At 48.2% G+C, this 18,664-nt stretch overlaps 1 protein-coding gene across 4 annotated transcripts in view; it reads right to left on the reverse strand.

Moving 5' to 3' along the window:
* The window catches only part of Pcnt (pericentrin), a 97,556-nt gene that overhangs the window by 51,195 nt on the left and 27,697 nt on the right, over positions 1–18,664 (reverse strand). For 2 of the 4 annotated variants that reach the window (XM_076916629.1, XM_076916628.1), the window contains exons 13-19: positions 17,241–17,444; positions 6,852–7,003; positions 6,372–6,523; positions 5,833–6,065; positions 3,886–4,048; positions 3,088–3,300; positions 929–961 (exon numbers count right to left, since the gene is read on the reverse strand). In XM_076916629.1, the coding sequence (XP_076772744.1) occupies positions 929–961; positions 3,088–3,300; positions 3,886–4,048; positions 5,833–6,065; positions 6,372–6,523; positions 6,852–7,003; positions 17,241–17,444 (1,150 nt within the window). The remainder of the gene's footprint in view (positions 1–928; positions 962–3,087; positions 3,301–3,885; positions 4,049–5,832; positions 6,066–6,371; positions 6,524–6,851; positions 7,004–17,240; positions 17,445–18,664) is intronic. The other 2 variants (XM_034524550.2, XM_076916630.1) reach the window with 1 other exon arrangement.

The raw sequence follows: 18,664 nt of genomic DNA on the forward strand, positions 1-18,664 counted from the left end.
CTGAATTGAAACTATAGATTAGCAAACTTCTTGTTTAAAAGGATTCACTACTGACAAATTCTGAGAGATTATCAAAATGTTGGAATATAAGTTTAAGTAATTAATTTATTGGGGTTTTTGGTTTTTTGTGGGTTTTTTTTTTTTTGTTTTTTTGTTTTTTTTTTTTTTTTTGAGGTAGGGTTTCTCTGTATATCCCTGGCTGTCCTAGAACTCACTATGCAGACCAGGTTAGCCTCAAACTCAGAAATCTCCCTGTATCTGCCTCTCGAGTGCTGGAATTAATTAAAGGCTGCGCCACTGTCCAGTGAATTTCATAAATTCTTACTGATAAAACTGTTACCACAAATGTAGTGTTATCAACAAACGCCCATGCGAGGAAGTCAGCAGTTTCAGGAGACTGCCCTTAAACATGCAGCTACAACAATGTCATTCACAAGCTTTCCTTAAGGGAGAGGGTCTAAGCTTGGCCTGGTAGGGCCTTGTCATGAAGAAACACGAAGGTCCCTTTAAGGCCTGATGACACCATCTCCCATTTCCCTTCAATGGTGGAGCCATGGCTTGCAGGAGCTGTGGCGATGAGGACTTCCCATCAGGGAAGTCAAACAAGGCACAGAGCCACAGGCAGGCCCAGCCCTTCCCCAGGTCCCCTGCACAGGGACCTGATCCAGCAAACAGCATCATGGTCACAAAGCATCAATTCTGGCAAGGCAGCACAAACAGGACTCATAACTGGGAAAGTCACCAGAGAAGAATAAATACCACTGGAGCATTAACATGGGACGGAGCTGACCCCTTTTAGGACCGGTTATTAAAGACTGCATCATTCACTAATTTGCCGCCAAAGCTCTGAAGCATTTCTTCCTCTTAGTAATTAGAGAGATGTGAGGCAAGCATACAGTACAGCGTGCAGAGCTCACTCTTTACAAACCTGTGTCCTTGTGTGCTGCTGAGACAGGAGTGCCTGTGGTAACCGGAGAGAAAGCATCACAGGGAGGGAAGCAAGACCCAAACGAGGACCAGCAGGATAAGCGAAGGCCCGCAGCATTCCAAGCTGTAGGCTCTGCGCATCCGCGACAGATCTGTCTGCCCTCAAGTGGGCATAGAGCCCGGTACACGTGGGGGGGGGGGGGGGCTCCAGGAGGTCATTTTAAAGAAAACGGGGAAAGATGATAACGCAGCATGCACATAAAGAATTCAAAGAGAGGCAGAATGGGGTTCTCAAAGGTCTGGGGAAGCTGTTTCGTATTCATGGGACCCCCAGGGGATGGCGGGAAGCCTGAGGCCACAGAAGCCACAGCTGCTGTGCCTAGTGTTGGCTCAGAGCAGAAGCAGTCAAGTGCATGTGAACAAAGTCAGACCTACAGCCCGGGTGGGCGGATAAAGGGGCAAGAGTGAAGGTTAAGGCTGGTTAACAATTCCAAGGGAGGGCCAGCCTACAACACTCCAGTGAAGGTGCAAGAGCTTGCCAGTGACAGAGACCAATGGACAGGAGATTCCCTGGGGCCAGAGGGCCAACGACACGTTCTTGCACTGGCCCAGCCTCCTCCTGGGTCTGGAACACACAGGTACAGCCCAGCCATGGTGCTGCCCCGAACATCAGGCCATACTGAGACAAAGAAGTAGGGGAAGAGCACTGGCAGAACCAAAAGACCCACAAAGAAAGCCAGAATAGGCATCTGGGATACTCCTGGCGACTGCCAAAGAGTCCATGGGCCCTCAGAGACTCTTTATCTGTTTCATCGTGTTAATAAAACACAAGGTGTTCAGGGACAGGATTCAGGTATGCACAAGAAAGGGCCAGCCGCTGATAACTGTCCCAAAATGGAAAAGGAGACCTAACAAAAAGCAAGACATTTAATCGAATGGGCCGAGAGGAGAGCTTATCTCACACGCAGACTGGACGTAAGGAAGCCCCAGCAGGGCTGCAGAATACAGCGGTGCTCACGGCCTCAGGTGTCCAGAAGGAGAAATGGGCACAAGGGTCATGCCTGCCCGGCTACTTCCCACAGAAGGAAAACTGAAAATAAAGACCCAAAAAAAGCACACAGGAAAAGAGGACACAGAGGTCAGGGTACACGTGGAAGTGGAAGTGTTTCTGACAAACGAAAAATGACCTGTTCATCCAGTGTATGTGTCATGTTTCATCCATTTTCACTTTAAACAGCTGAAATATCTAAAAATATATTTTATATAATAAAGAGAATGGTGGCATGCTCTAATCCCAGCACTCAGGAACACTGAGACAGGAGGATAGCTAAAAGACTAGCCTGGGCAACAACAGGAAGACCCTGTATCTCCAGGAAGTAAAACGGTCTAATGAAAGTGTACTATGGTATGAATGTTGGATGTTTCATCAAAGCTCCTATGTTTAAAGGCGTGTGTTCTGAGCTGGGGCCTGGCGGGGGCGGGGGGGGGTGGGTGTACCATGAAGCTCTGCCCTCATCAGTGGATGAACCCTTTAGTAGAGTCACAGCCAAATGGTTTGGGGTGAGAGCTTTGTTATAAAAGAGAGAGAGAGAGAGAGAGAGAGAGAGAGAGAGAGAGAGAGAGAGACACTGACTGACTCCTGGACTACAGTGAGCTGAGTAGTTTTATTCTTACACAACCCCACCATGACAGGCTGCCTCTCTACATAAGGTTGAAAATGTCTGAAACCACCCAGACTGTGAGCCAAAAGAAACCTTTCCTTCTTACGTTGTTATGACTCCTCCCAGCCAGCTGGCACATACGAGCTACTTACAGGGCTAACACCAGACCTGTTTCCAGTTTATTAAGACCGTTCATTTTCCAGACCCTGATACAGTAACCTGCTTGCTGTCTTAAAAGGCATTTCCTTCCCTGGAGGTACAGCTCATTTAGCAATGCCAGCCATGAAGACAAACTCCTCTGGACCACTGCATCCTACCCAGGTGTCCTTCCTGTGGCCAGCACTTCCCATAAAACATCCCACGCAATCACACAATCCCACAGACACGCCCCCTTGCCTTCTGCATTTCCATCTTTGGAAAGACCAAGTTCTCACGCAAGCGGGGGCCAGCGGCCATGTTCCTCGATCCCACTCAGCCTCCTGACAATCACACTTCTCACCAGCTTCTCTTTCCTTTGCTTCATTAGTGAAAGTTTCCTTCTGGTTCCACAAGACGGAGTTTTCCTCCTTCAGAGTAAGCAGCTCCCGGGTAGCCTGCTGCAGCTGCCTTCGAAGACCCTCTAGCTCCAGGACCAGCTGCTGTTCTGACTCCTCCTTTTTGTCCAGCGCCTCCTGCAGATCTGCTTTCTCCACCTTGAATCCTTCGAGGAGACCTAAAAGGCAGGCCCAGCACGGTGAGATGCAGCAGCCCTGAGTAAGGGCAACAGAGACTGCTGGGGGCCCTGTGTGGTGTGGCCTGAGTACTGGAAGGTCAGAGCCGGTCACTCCTGATGGGGAAGCACAGGGTCAGTAACCCTCAGAGAAGGAGGCTGGTTCTCTAGACAAGGCCCAATCCCTGAAGAGAGATGAACACCAGCCAGCCCATTCATCTGTGCAGAGGCACCATCTGTGGGACAGAATGGCCATGGCAGAGCAGGGCACCACCTGACGGCTGAGAGGTGATGGGCCAGAGGAGCTCCTGTGACACTGATTCACAGGGCCAAGTGACAGCAGTCACTGCAGGACCCTTACAGGCCAAACATAAACCCATCACCAATATGGCTTCCGGGAGCCAATGTAATCACCAAAGAAAACTACGGAAGAGCAGAGCTGGCACCTTGCCCGCACAAGGTCTGTTCAAGCGTTTTGCTGTTAAAGACCCTGATTTTTACCTTTCCAGTGGAAAGGTCACATCGGCTTCCAGTCTGAGCATGGCTGAGGCAAGACACCTCACCCTCACCCTGCCATGTAGCACTCACCCTCAGCCGTGTGCAACTGCAGTGCCAGCCCGTCCTTGGCCGCACTCTCCTCCCTCAGGTGCTCCAGCAGCTCCTGCTGCTTCTGCACGGCCTGGGCCATCTCCTCGTTCCTGTGACGGAACTCTTTCTCAACACAGTGATGGAGACGGCGAGTTTCCTCCAGCTGTTGAAATACATTTGGGAATCACAACTACATACAAGAAAATATGCAGGGTATGAAGAAGAGGAGGAAAGGAGAGAAAGAAGAGCCGGGGCTGGGGTCGGGGAGCTAGTTAATAGCAGAGTCACCACCACTAGTGCTGGGTGGTGAGGCTGTGGCAACAGAGCAGTCTCTCCACGGCTCACAATGCCTCCTCAGCCTCCTCTGATATCCTGTCAGGAGCCATAATAGGACAAGCTCTGGTGATCGTCTGAAATGGTCTGCCTTGGATTGTTATATAATCTGCGACAGGTGTGCCCTTATTCACCAAGGCTGTAAGGGATTCATTTTAGGAAAGATTCCTGCTATTAATATGCTTTTCTTGTTCTTATTAAACATATATAACAATCACTAGTAATAGCACACCCCTTTGGACCAGATCTCTGCAGATCCACAAAGATGTACTGTCTTGTAGTGATGCTATATAGACAAATAGATGACTTCTTAAGTCTTAATGATGATCCTCAGAAGATCACGGAAGGCAGGTCAGCTACAGTAGCAGAGTAACTCAGACTTAGATAAGTAAACCTTGTATTACACAGCAACCCTAAATAGCTCATGTCTTACTCCTGAATCTCATAAGAACAAGTCTTACCCTCCGCTGACGCTCTTCCCCTCCACTGCCTCAAGAAGAACCAACAAGAAAAAAGAACCTTCCCCTCCCACCTCCCACCCCCGCCCATGCCTGGCCCACCGAGTCCTCCCAGCATCTGTTTCTCATCTGGGGCTTCGAGGCCACTTAAGGGCTACGGGCTACATGGGCCTCAAAACAAAAAACACCTACACCCCACTGCCCCCCAGCAGACAGCACAGCATCTGGGCCCAGCAATGTTTCACACACAAACACTCACTTTGTCAACTGCTAACCTCAAAAAAAAAAAAAAAGTCATTTGTAGCTTTCTCCAGCTTCCTGTTTCTATTTAATATCTTTTCCAATTACCTAAAACTGTTCTAAGAAATTAACAAACAAATTCCACTTCTTAGTGATAATCTCCAAATACAAAACGTTATAGCATACAGTGAAGTACAAAAGGCGACTGTGTAGAGTTTGGTTGGTGGTGACTGTTTTTATTTTAAAGACGGGGGGGTCTCTCACTCTACAGCCCTGACTGGCCTGGCCCTTGCTATCTGACCGCAGTGGTCTCCCAAGTGCTGGGACTAAAAGTATGTGCTCCCACGCCTGGCCCTGTGTTGTACCTTTGAGCCAGGGTCTCCTCTGTCCTAGGCTGGCCTCAAGCACTGTTAAACAGAAGATGACCTTGAACCCCAGATCGTTCTGTTTCTACCTCCTAAGTGCCAGGACCACGGGCAAGCACCATCTTGCCTGGTTTACACAGTGCTGAGTTTGTGCTGGGGAATCAAAAAGATTCTAGCTGTCGTTCTCGCTGGATGCTTCCTTGAAAATTTCAGTTCAGAAAGATTTCAACTAAAGAAGCGTACGAGAAAGCTTACACAATCGGCTGTAAGAGAGAGATTAAAATCAACAAGGGAAGGAAGGGGAACAGCCCCCAGAAGAGGTCAAGGGTTTCTGTCTCTAGCCACGTGGTGGAATAAGGCATACTGGGAGCACCCATGAATTCAGATCTGTCTGGAAAATGAAGTTCTCTTTGCAGCCTGCAAGCTGGAATGAGCGCTGAGAACCTCTCGGTGTCTGGGGTAACATAACTGTCCGTACAGCCCTGTCTGTGAGTCGTCTGTCTCGTCCACCCACTCATCCAGCGGCCTCTGCCATGGGGCATGGGCCTCACCTGTTTGGAGGAGTCCAGGGCCGTCTCCAGGAGACCCTCCACAGCGGTGCTGAGGCTCTGGTAGACTCTTCTAATTGGCTGCTCACAGTCCAGTGTGTTTTCAGGGCTCATAAAGAAGCTTTCACACACGTGACTGCTGATTTCGCACACTGAAGATGTCTCTGCCCCTTCTGGCAAAGTTCTGTCTATCTCCAGCAGACCCTCGTCAGACCACATATTGCCAAGGGCAGCAGCTACAAGACAAACACAGATACCCACATCTTCATCCAGTGAGTTCATCACCCAGACAGGACTGACCTGGGACCAGTGTGTGGGAGTGGGAGGCGTGGGGAAGGGAGTTGAGAAGACAAAGATGATTCACCTCCTTAGCAAAATAGGAACCAACCTCAGACTCAGACCGGTTTTACCTAGCCCTGATCCTTGCTCTCCCGGAGTATGAGAACTGACAGGGAACAAAGATCCTGAAGCCATTTCTCAGCCTAACAGCCCCCTTCCCAGCATACACTGCGCTAACAGGCAACTCATCTTGGTGTATGTACCTGCTAGCCTGGCATCGCTTATATCTGTAGCATCCTCATGGTCCAGGAGGAGCCCCGCACGCTCACTGATCCGGCTCTTTAGGGTCACAGCTGCCTTCAGTGTTTCCCCAAACAGATCGAGAAGTCTCCTCAGGGCATCTCGGAGGGCTTTCCTAAGATAGAAAAGAAAAAAAAAAAAAAAAAAAAAACATCTATCATCAGAGCTGTTCTTGGCCCTTCACAAAATGCTAACCACATGCCTGCAAATGTTTTCATTTTTGAGGGGAAGTTGGGGGCCATGATTACGGGGCTTCAATTAGTGGGACTTCAATAAAACAATAGACTTTGCTGCTCTTTGTTAAGATGTGCGGGTCTGCGAAAGTGTCCTGATGTGCAGGGAGTTAATGTTGACTCTTTAGGATTGCAGAACAACATGGCTGGTGTCTCTGAGTCCCACAGCAAGCGCAGGGGGCTGGGTGCAGGAGGGAAGGAAGCACTGACCCCTCGCTCTGAGCCCGCTCCACGTCAGCCCTGAGCATGCAGATCAGAGTGGCGCCCTCCTGGTTCTCCCGCTCCCGCCTCTGCTGCAGCTGCTCCAGTTCCAACCGACACTCTTCTAATTCCCGGTTCAGCAAGAAGACCTTGTCTAGCACCTGTTGAGAAGAAAAAGTGGCAGATCTCAGTTAGAGCAACTCTGGCTACAGCAAGTAACTGCTGGGAAATTCCATCACGATTTGTAAATTACTTCAAATTAAAAAAAAAAAAAAAAAAAAAAAAAAAAGGCCAGTGGTGAGCACATAGGTGAGTAAGAGTCCAAGGACAGTCCTTCCTTCATTGTTTATTACTTACTGAAGTGTATATAAAGGTCTACCTGTCCCCGATACATGGGAAATGATGTGGGAAGCCGCTCCGCTCTCGCCATTACAAAGTGGCGCTTGGCATAGGCATTGCTTGAGAGAAAAGACAACTCCATACAACTCCATATATGGAGTTGTCTGCGCTGAGAGGTGTGGTTACCCGATCACCCCACCTCAAGTCATTGAGAATGGCCAATGACCAGTGACTTCGTGGCAGCTGCTGATAGGATGAAGGGAATGCTTATAAGGGGCTGCAGGAGCTGGGGAGGAAGGAAAAGAGAAGAGAAGAAGGAGGAGGGAAAGAGAGGAAGCTCGCTGTACAGGGATAGCTGAATAAACCGCTTGAAGAAGAACACGGTTGCCGTTTCCTTATTCAGCAGGTCGGACGTGGGAAGCCACAAAATGAAAAGGCAGATTAATACCACAAATAATAATTCAAAATAAAAATCCCTGTGCCCCGTTCACCATGAAATTAGCCAACAGGTAGACATGTTTCTCTTCAAAAACGGAGGCAAGCTTGGAGCGGAGGTTCACACCTCCTATCCCAATACTCAGGAGGCAAAGGCAGGAGGATCTCTGAGTCTGAAGCCAGCCTAGTCTACATGGTGAGTTCCAGGACAACCAGGGTGATGTAAGAAACACTGACTCCAAAACAAAACAAGCAAACAAAGCAGAGGTTCAGTGTCTCAGCCATTCGGGACAGGTAGACATGCTTTCCTGTTCCTGGCTACTTGGGCTTTCCATGATGTCCTATCCCAAGCAGTAGTCACAGATTCCAGTAATCTGGTGTAGCTTGGCTTACAAAGGAAAGATACGAGCCACGGCACAATTAATCCCAGGGTCTTTGGCCTGGGCCAGCCGTGAGTGACAGGGAATTTTGGCATCTCCCAGATGAGAGAGAAAATTACAATTACTACACATGCCCATGGAGGCACCAGGCAGAACAAAAAGCAGCCATCTTCCTCTGGTCAAACAAAAGCACCCCTCCTCCATCCCTCAGCGCACATTCACAGAATGTGTATCAGAGCAGAAATCAGGTGACGAAGTGCTGACAACACTCCAGGTCCGAAGGAAAAAAAAAAGAGGCCAAAGACCTCCAAGTAGAGATGCCATACACTGCACAGCGCCAAGCGGGAGCGTAACTACCCATGACATGAAAGTGCTACAGCGGGTCGCGTGCGGTTGGGCCAGCAGTCCATGAGGACTCAATGATCTAGAACGTAGATGAGACGGCTCGGCAGTTAAGAGCATTTGGGCAGCCATGAGGACTGCAGCTCGGAAATCAGCATCCATGCAGCAGCTCAGGCGTCCTGAACAACCTATCAGAAACCCAGCTCCCAGAGTGGTTAGAGACAGGAGGATCACAGGGACTGGTTAGCTTCCAGTTGAAAAAAAACACAAATTGGCAGGGCAGTGGTGGCACACACTTTTAATCCTAGCACTTGGGAGGCAAAGGCAGGTGGATTTCTGAGTTTGAGGCTAGCCTGGCCTACATCAAACAGTCCAACAGAATGTATAGTGCAGATCATGGTGCTAGCATTTGATAGCCACAGGATTTTGAAAATCACAGCATTCCCTTTGACTTCTGCCTTAGTTAGGGTTTTACTGCTGTGAACAGACAGCACGACCAAGGCAACTCTTCTAAAGGACAACATTTAATTGGGGCTGGCTTACAGGTTCAGAGGTTCAGTCCATTATCATCATGGTGGGAGCATGGTAGCATCCAGGCAGGCATGGTATGGGAGGGGCTGAGAGTTCTGTCTTCACCTGAAGGCTGCTAGCAGAATACTGGCTTCCAGGAAGCTAGGACTAGAGTATTAAAGCCTACATCCACAGTGACACACCTACACCAACAAAGCCACACTTTCTCCGACAAGTCCACATCTCCAAAATAGTGCCACTCCCTGGGCCACGCATATACAGGCCACCACATTCTACTCTCTGCCTCCCATAGGATTGTTCAAACACAGAGTCTCTAGGGGCCATACCTAGCCATAGCATAATGTAAAAGTACATTCTAGTCCGCAGAGTCTGTAGCAGTCTCAACAATGTTAAAAGTCCAAAAGTTCAAAGTCTCTTCTGAAATTCATCCAATCACTGAACTGTAATCCCCAAAGCAAGACTGGAAACCAGCTGGGCAAACTCCAAACATCTTCATGTCTGATGTCAAAGTGGTCTTCAGATCTCCACTCCTTTTCCATCTTTGGAGAATGCAACACACTTCTTTCTCCTGGGCTGGGCTGCTTCCACTCCCTGTTAACAGCTTTCCTCAGCAGATAGCCCACAGCTCTGGCATCTCAAACATCTTGGGGTCTCCAAGGCAACTTCAACTCCACAGCTTCTTATTCCAATGTCTGGGATCCACACATGATCTTCTGGGCTCCTCCAAAGGGCTTGGGTCACATCTCCAGCTCTGCCCTCTGTAGCACTCTAGGATCTGGTTGACTCCACTCCACTCTTGCTGCTATTCTGGGTGATCATCCCATGATACTGGCATCTCCAAAAATCTGGGGTCTTCTGCTGCAACTAGGCCTCACCAATAGCCTCTCATAGGCTCTCTTCATGGTGCCAAGTCTCAAATCCTTTGCATGACCCTTTCAGTCCTGGGCCATCCATTGCAACTGAGGCTGCACCTTCACCAATGGCCTTCCATGGCCTCTCACAGTGCCAAGCCTTATCTGCTCTTCAGGACCCCTTCATGCCTTCAAAACCAGTACCACCTGGGTGACTCTTACACATTACCAACTACAGCTGTAGCACAAAGTACAACCTTGGCTGTCTCTGGAACACAGCTTCTTTGTGCTCTCTGAAAACATTTCCCAGATTTCACCCCAGTGATGCTGGTCTCTTCTTAATCACCACTAATTTCTTAGCTCCAGCTAACCAGCACCAATTGTCCCAGTATTCCCTTCTATTTTTCACTCTAAACCCAGAGCCACGTGGCCAAAGCTGCCAAGTTCTGTTCCTTGCTGGGGCTGGAACACAACCCCCTTGTTCTATTACATTACCACCAGCTTTCAGTTTTCCAACTCCCTCACTGCCTAAGCCTGGCTGTCCTGGAACTTGCTCTGTAGATTGACCTTGAACTCAGAGACCTGCATGCCTGTCTCCTGGGATTAAAGGTGTGTACCGCCACACCTGGACTTAAGCTTTTCTTCACCTAGAACTTGCTCTTCTGTCTCAGGTTGGCGTTGAACTCAGAGATCTCTTTGGCCTTACCTCCTGGGATTAAGGGTCTGTAGGATCTGGTCCCAAAGTCCCACTCTCTTAATCTGCTATCTCCTAGAACACAGGATTCAGCTCCATCTCACTTCCTGGTGCCCCTTTAATCCTCAAACCATACATTTTATATTTTTCCTTTCTAAGCTTGCTATGCTTGCTCAAAATGCTCTTCGAGAGACTTAACCAGATGAAAAAAGTCTCTGCTGGGCTCTTTTGAGTCTTCCTTTGTCACTGCAACTAACATAAATCTCTTTACCTTAGCTCAGGCAGACTCTTCAGACAAGGGCAAAAAGCAGCCGCATTCTCCACCAAAATACCACAAACACAGTCTCTACACCACATACTGGAATTCTCCCCTGAGCCTTCTTGGGCCAGGTCTCCAAAGTTCAAATTACTCTCAGTAACAAAGTCTTCCATATTCCTACTGGGACGGCTCATTAAGCCTCATTTAAAGCATTCCAGTGCTTTCAAAATCCAAAGTCCCAAAATCTACATTCTTCCCAACCAATGCATGCTCAGGCCTATCACAGCAATACCCCAGTCCCTGGTGCCAACTTCTGTCTTAGTTAGGGTTTTACTACTGTGAACAAACACCTTGACCAAGGCAACTCTTATAGGACAACATTTAATTGGGGCTGGCTTACAGGTTCAGAGGTTCAGTCCATTATCCTCAAGGCAAGAGCATGGCAGCATCCAGGCAGGCATGGTGCAGGAGGAGCTGAGAGTTCTACATTTTCACCTGAAGGCAGCTAGTGGAAGACTGACTTCCGGGCAGCTGGGATGAGGGTGTTAAGCCCACACCCACAGTAACACACCAACTCCAACAAGGCCATACCTCCTAATAGTGCCACTCCCTGGGCCAAGTATATACAAACCATCACAGTCCCAATGCCCAGTGTTCAGCACACAAGCAAGAGATACAAAAATGAGAATGTCCTGTTGTACTCAACAACCTACCTGGGGCACACATACCAGCACACTGACCCTGCCATGTTACTTGTAAACTCGAGCCCTGCATGGCAGCTAGAAGAGAGTTGTGATGTGCACCGAGTCACTAAAAGTCAGTTGTTATGGAAAGGATTTATACACATTTTAAAGCCAGTCAATGCTGAGGCAGCTTAGCAGATAAAAATAGGGGTGTGTGTGTGTAACATCATACAGACTAAGCAGGTTGTAGTGTCACATACACACACACACACACACAAACACACACATCAATAAATACAATGTGAATAAAAATAAACCTTATAAACAGAAAAGAAATGATACTTTTTCAAAGTTATCTGAGAGATGGCTGGAGTAATGGCTCAGTGGTTAAGAACAATGGCTGCCCTTCCAGAGGTCCTGAGTTCAATTCCCAGCACCCACATGGTGGTTCACAGCCATCTGTAATGGGATCCGATGCCCTCTTCTGGTGTGTCTGAAGACAGCTACAGTGTACTCACAGACATAAAATCAATAAATAAATCTTCAAAGTTATTTTTAGGTTTCTTCTGCAGTAGAACAGGAGAGCCTCCCAGACTGTCCTACACTCGGCTGGTGGCTCTCTGCTCTTGCCACTGACTGTGAACAGGGACAACAGAGTGGTTTCATGTAGAATCCCATTAGGAAAGGCCAGCAAAGGAACAGGGAGCCCCACTGAACCCAGAGCTAAACAGGCTGACATTGGGCCCTCTGACTTAAAGCAGAGCTGCAGGACCTGAGGCTGGAGGCACAACCCTGCAGTCTTCGCTCTCCCTTTGTCTCAGACGGACTTTAAGGCAGTTGACAAAAACACGTAACAACGCATGTGTCTACAAGGCCGTATGTATTCCATGGGTAGCAAGCAGGCGGCCCAACCTCCCACCAGACAGCAGAGTCATCAGGCAGAACACACTGCTCTGTCCTAGGGAAGCCTGCAGGATAAACCAGGAGCATCCTACAGTGTTCAGGAATATGTGAGGTATGTCGGCAGGTCCATGGCCGGAATTTCACAAGATTTCACCACAGTCACAAAGCTGATGTGACCGGGTATGGCCAACATAAAAAATGGCATTTTAGGGACAGGAGAGATGGCTCAGCAGTCAGTGTACTTGCTGAACTTCCAGAGGACCTAAGTTTGATTCCCAGCGCCCATCAAGTAGCTAACTCCAGTTTCTAAGGATCCAATACTCTCTTCTGGTACCTTATACACACATCACTCACACACACACACACACACACACACTTGCATGCATGCACATAAATAAAAATGAAAATGTATGTTTCAAGAAAAATTTTAAAAACATACTCTTAGCCAGGCAGTGGTGGTGCACGCCTTTAATCCCAGCACTTGGCAGGCAGAGGCAGGCGGATTTCTGAGTTCGAGGCCAGCCTGGTCTACAGAGTGAATTCCAGGACAGCCAGGGCTATACAGAGAAACCCTATCTTGAAAAACAAAAACAAAAAACAAACAAACAAACCATACTCTTAGATCTCTCTAAACATCCACAAAAATACATGAAAGTATTGCATACAGTTTAGTCCTTAGCAAACAAACCAAACGTGCCTGGGAAAGAACGTAAGGGAGAGACAGTGCACAAAGAACATTACTTAGAGTGAAGATAAACACTGTCAGCAGTAAAGCACAGACATTCAAACTACATACAGCTGACGACAGTTCTCTTACCACTTTCAAAGATTAGCCTGTGAACAGGTTTGGGTTTTATACAAGAACATACAAAACAGCCCTGGACAACCAGCACTGGTCGCTCTGTAGCTACTTCTGGACCACACTTCTTGCTTAGGGTCAATAGCCAGGGAGACTTCTTCATAGGTCACTCACTTCTATCAGAAAAAGACCCAGCTCACGTTTTTCAGAGATTGTTTTTCACAACCACACTCCAAAGGGCGGTCATCCGGAAAACGCCCCGCCCCGACCATGAGCGCTCCATTAAGTGAGCCTGCAGCAAGGAGGCTTGGCTCTGCAGACAGGTGCGAGATATTTGTGGCTCCACAGAGCCTGGGAGACAGCAAGGACAGCGCGTCCCTGCTATTTTGGGATGCTGGCCCTGGCATCCTGGGGAGCACTCTGAGAAGACACTGGAGGAAATGTCTCAAAGCCAAGGCAAGTCTGACGAGACTGGCCATGCTTACAGACCTGCTCACAGGAATCCAGGGCAGAGGGTAAAAGGCTGACCATTGCAGGAATGAAAATTAAAAACAGTGTACACGTGGCCCTGTGCAGACCCTAACTCACACAACCACAGCCGGAAAGAGGCAGAAGTGTAAGCTGGAAACAGGATGAGATGACGGTGACCTGTTGCTGTACCATGGCAGTGGGGGTCATGGAGAAGTTACACCGTGGCCACTGATGTGTCGATGGTGACATGCAGCCTGCTGTACAGAGGAGTAAGGCTTACTGAAAGGCTCAATTTTGTGTATGTTGAAGTCCACGCTCTCCCCCTACTCCCCCCGCTCCCCCAGAAATACCCCACTTTAACACAAGGGCTTACAAAAATGACAAAGTTGCTTGTCATACAGACTGACAATCTGACTCAATTCTTGAAACACTCAGGGTGGAAGGAGAGTGCAGACCTCTGGGATTTGTCCTCTGACCTCTGCACCCAAACGATCATACACACATATGTAGAAATAATTGTTTGGGGTTTTGTTGTTGTTGTTGTTTTTAGGTTTTTCGAGACAGGGTTTCTCTGTGTAGCCCTGGCTGTCCTGGAACTCACTCTGTAGACCAGGCTGGCCTCGAACTCAGAAATCCGCCTGCCTCTGCCTCCCAAGTGCTGGGATTAAAGACGTGTGCCACCACTGCCTGGCTTGGGTTTTTTTTTTTTTTTTTTTTTTTTAAGATGGTTGTATTCATGTGTAGCCCTGGGTGTCCTGGAACTTACTCTGTACACTAGGCTGGCCCTGAATTCATGGAGATCCACCTGCCTCTGCCCCATCAAAGGCATGTGCCACCACAGCCACCTCATTATGGCCCAACTGCCCCTTCCTTTGAAAGCAGCTGCACATAAGCGTTCACACGAAAAGGCCTCATTTGTACGCATGCCCAGGCTCAGGAGCAGAGAAGCGAAGCTATGCCATACTAGAAATGAGCAGATTCCTTCAGCACCTATCAGTGCCACTACAGTGGGGCCCAGATGCCCCAAGCACTTGACAGCTTTTGCATAAATCCCTCCAACACTCACCACCTCGACCACCCAAGCATGGGAGGAAAACCAGAAACCAAGCTTAATCCATAGCTCTGAAAGCCAGCTCTCTGTGCTGTGACAGAGAGGACGGGTAAGAGTCACCTATTGGCAGGAGGAGAGCAAATCACTACAAGGACACTGGCCTAGCACATTGGCAGCTCAGGGCCACACCTCAAGACAGCACGTGGGCAGACTACAGCCCCCGATTCCAAGGCTACCCTCCAAACAAGATCTCTTCTGGCTCTCACACCTCAGTACGACTCTGCAGCGGCCATCTTGGCCTTCTGGTGGCCACCTGCCACTCCACAACAACCTCACAGGGCTGCAGCTTGAGCGGGATCCAGAGACCAAGGCCTATGTGTTTAAGTAGCTAACAGGAAGCAGGGCTCACTTTCAGTCTTCCTTTCACATTTATAATCTAACAATGAACTATTAATATAGCAGACACAGGCAAACTTGAGGTCTTTATCTGATAGATAAAAAATAGTATTTACAGCTTTGTTTTTATTCTTTTTCATAATAATTTTCGTCTTTTAAACAGGGCCTCACTCTATGTAGCTCTAGGTGACCCAGACCAGGCCTATGTAGACCAGGCTGGCCTTGAACTCAAGAGGTCTGCCAATCTCTGCCCACAGAATAATCGAATCTTTAAAGTTTTTTTTTCAAAACTATTTCTTTTATATTTTGAGATTATAATTATACCAATTTCCCCCTTCCTTTTCCTGCCCCCAAACTCTCACATATGCCCTTCCTTGTTCTCTTTCAAGTTCATGGCCTCTTTTTTCATTAGCTGTTCTTACATACATTTATGTCCATATGTATACAAAATATATATTCCTAACTACATACATACATACATACAACCTGCTCAGTCTGTATAATGTCACCTATGCACATGTTCCCAGGGCTGACCACTTGGTATGGGTGTGCTCTTCCCTGGGAAGACCATCTCTCCCATTCTCAGCGTTCCTCACGTTTTTAATGTTTTAACAACATTTATTTGCTTTATTTTCTGTGTTAACAGAATTTTGCCTGCATATATGTCTGTGTATTACCTGTGTGCCTGGTGCCTACTAAGGCCAAAAGAGGGCGTTGGATCCATCCCTCTGAAACTGGAGTTATGGGATCACTGTGAATCACCACACGCATGCTAGGAATTCAACTCGCCATCTCTCCAGCCAATACCCTCATTTTCAAAAAGCATCTCAAAATAAAAATAAATCATCTCAATACACTGGTACGTGTCTCACAGAAACACCTAGTTACTTCTCAGTCAACCAGACTCGGCTCTTTCCAGCCCCAGAAGATCATGAAACAACAGTCTTTCCAATCTAAGAACACCCAGGCAGGTGAGTTTCAGGGGCCCTCAGGTGACTCGGGGGAGGGGGAGGGAGGGTTCTAGCCTACAGGTACAGAATGGAGAATATGTGCATACACTGTGTTCTAAGTATATGTGTATATAAACACATATGTGCTGTGTATACAGGCATGTGTACATGAGCCTATGTGTACAGGCCCAGCAGGCAGGATTGGACTTGCCAGGGTCAGGACCTCCTAGCATACTACATACTGAGAGACCATGGCAACACTTTGCCCAGATGTAGAAAGAGCCCACACAGATCACATGGACCTCAGCCAGGTCCCTCTGAAAGCTTCACAAGTTGAACAGTTCCTATTGCTTTGCTAGACTTATCTCGAAATTGCCATGTGCTATGACAAGCCATATAAAATGTATTCTGAAGGAGAAGCCATACTGTGCGCACAGACTTCCAAGTGTGTTCAGTTGTACTGTGTCGACAGTCACAGCCACACACCATAGCTTGCTCGTTCAAGGCCTCACTCTTCCCACGTGGAATCAACAGGTTCACCTGATGCCCACTGTGTCTGTCCTTGTGAGCAGGCCCTTATTAAACCCTGCTTTGAGACAGGGGAGATAGCTCAGCCCTAAGTGTAAGGACAAGAGTTCAAAACCCCAGTACCACTTAAGAGCTTACCCATAATCCCAATATGCAGAAGGCAGAAACGAATCCTCAGGGCAACCTGGCCATCTAGACTAGCTGAGACAGTGACTTCTAGATTCAAGCGAGAGACTCAAGCTCAATAGTAAGACGGAGTGGCCCACAGAATCAACCAAGCAGGGCTCACAGAGGCTCACAGAGACTAAAGCGATAAACACGGACCCTGTATGGGGCTGAGCTAGGCCCTCTGCACATACCTTGTGGTTGTGCAGCTTGGTGTTTTTGTGGGACTCCCAATAGTGGGAATGGAAATGTCTCTGACTCTGTTACCCTTTCATCCTGGGTTGCTTCCTTCAGCCTTGATATGAGAGTTTGCACCCAGTCTTATTGTAACTTGTTAGGCCATGTTAGGTCATGGATCTCCCTGGGAGGGCTGCTCCTTTTGTTTTTAAGGGAAAACAGAAGAGAAGTGGATCTGGGGGTGAGGGACAGTGAGGAGAGGGACTGGGAGGAGTGGGGAGAAGGGAAACTGCGGCCTGGATGTAAGAGGAGAGAAGAATAAAAGAAAAGATGGTGCGGGCTCAGAGACCCCAGCACCCTCGACCAGCAGCTCTGCTATGTCCAGCAACTGCTTTCCCTAGGAGTGTGGCGTCACCCAAAGTGCTTCCACCAGGCAATGCTTACCTGTGTAGCCTGGTCCTGGGATGCCTGCAGCTCCTGGGGTTTGGCCAACTCTGCTTGTGACCTCTGCATTTCAGCTGTGTGTGCGTCTCCCAGCTCCTGAGACACAGCTTGGTGCAGCAGGCCCTCGGCACCCACACTACCCAAGGCTGCATCACCATCCTCCTCCAGCAGGTGCCCATCACTGTGCAGAGCCATGGCCCGGTCCTGCTCAGAGAGAGTTTTCCACAGGAGTCAAGCCAAGGGTGTATCCCAGTTTTCCCCATCCCAAGGAGTATAATACATGCAAGAAGTGGCCAAGATTCCAAACGCTTCCTGTAATTAAATTCTGCCACCAAGAAAGCTCAGCCACGAATTAAAATAAGTATTTGTGTGTGATCTGTATGATTCTGATTTTAAAATATTATCTTGGAATTTTATTATTTTATTTTAAGATGTATTTCTGTTGTTGTTGTTGTTGCTGCTGCTTTGTTTTTATTTTTCCTGGGACAGGGTTTTCTGGGTAGCCCTGGCTGTTCTGGACTTATTCTGTAGACCAGGCTGGCCTCGAACTCACAGAGATCAGCCTGCCTCTGCTTCCTGGGTACTGGAATTACAGGTGTACACCACCTGCCCGGCTATTTCTACTTCTATTATCTTTAATTATGTACAGTATGTGTTGTCTGCTTGTGGGTACCAGTATATGACAACAGCTGTCCACAGAGGCCAGAGGTATTGGGTCCCCTGGACATGGAGTTACAGGCTGAGCTGCCTGACATGAGTACTGGGAACCGAACTTGGATCCTCTGGAAGAGCAGCAAGTGCTGAGGCATCACTGCAGCCCAGAACCTAATTTTCTTTAAAAACAAATGAATCAAGATGACCTACAGGTTCAGGTCTATAGACTGGGAACAAGGTCTGGTCCCTTAACTGTACTGGTTTCTGTTAAGTGTGAACAGAAATCTACACAGACCAAGGTTGCAGCTCCAGAGGACTGGACTGAGGGAAGGCCTCTCAGCAGTATCAAATCATTCTCCAAACCAGTCTAGAGAGACAGAATGGCTCCAGTCTCTTGGCCATTGTAGACACTGAGAGGGATTTATGGTTTACAGTAAGCATTCCCAGCTGCTCCATGCATTACCACACAACAGCCTAATCCATTTCAGGAAGACAGAAGCCACCATCTAAGAAGGTTAAAGGGTGTACAACGCACACTAGATGGATTTATAGATACGGCTTATTCATGATCACAGGCTCCCGAGTCCTGCGAGCAGACATAGGGCACCTGCGAGTTTGTCAGAAATTCCCTCTTCATATAAAAATTAATTTCAGGAAATTGCAACAGGAAGAGAACGGAGGCTTTGCACGTACAGCAGAGAAATCAGATCCATCTACTGTGGTCTCAGAACTAAAACTCACAGGAGGGCTCAGGTCGGATTCAAAGAGCT

Source organism: Arvicanthis niloticus, chromosome 20 (assembly GCF_011762505.2).
Source record: "Arvicanthis niloticus isolate mArvNil1 chromosome 20, mArvNil1.pat.X, whole genome shotgun sequence".
Lineage (NCBI taxonomy): Eukaryota > Metazoa > Chordata > Mammalia > Rodentia > Muridae > Arvicanthis > Arvicanthis niloticus.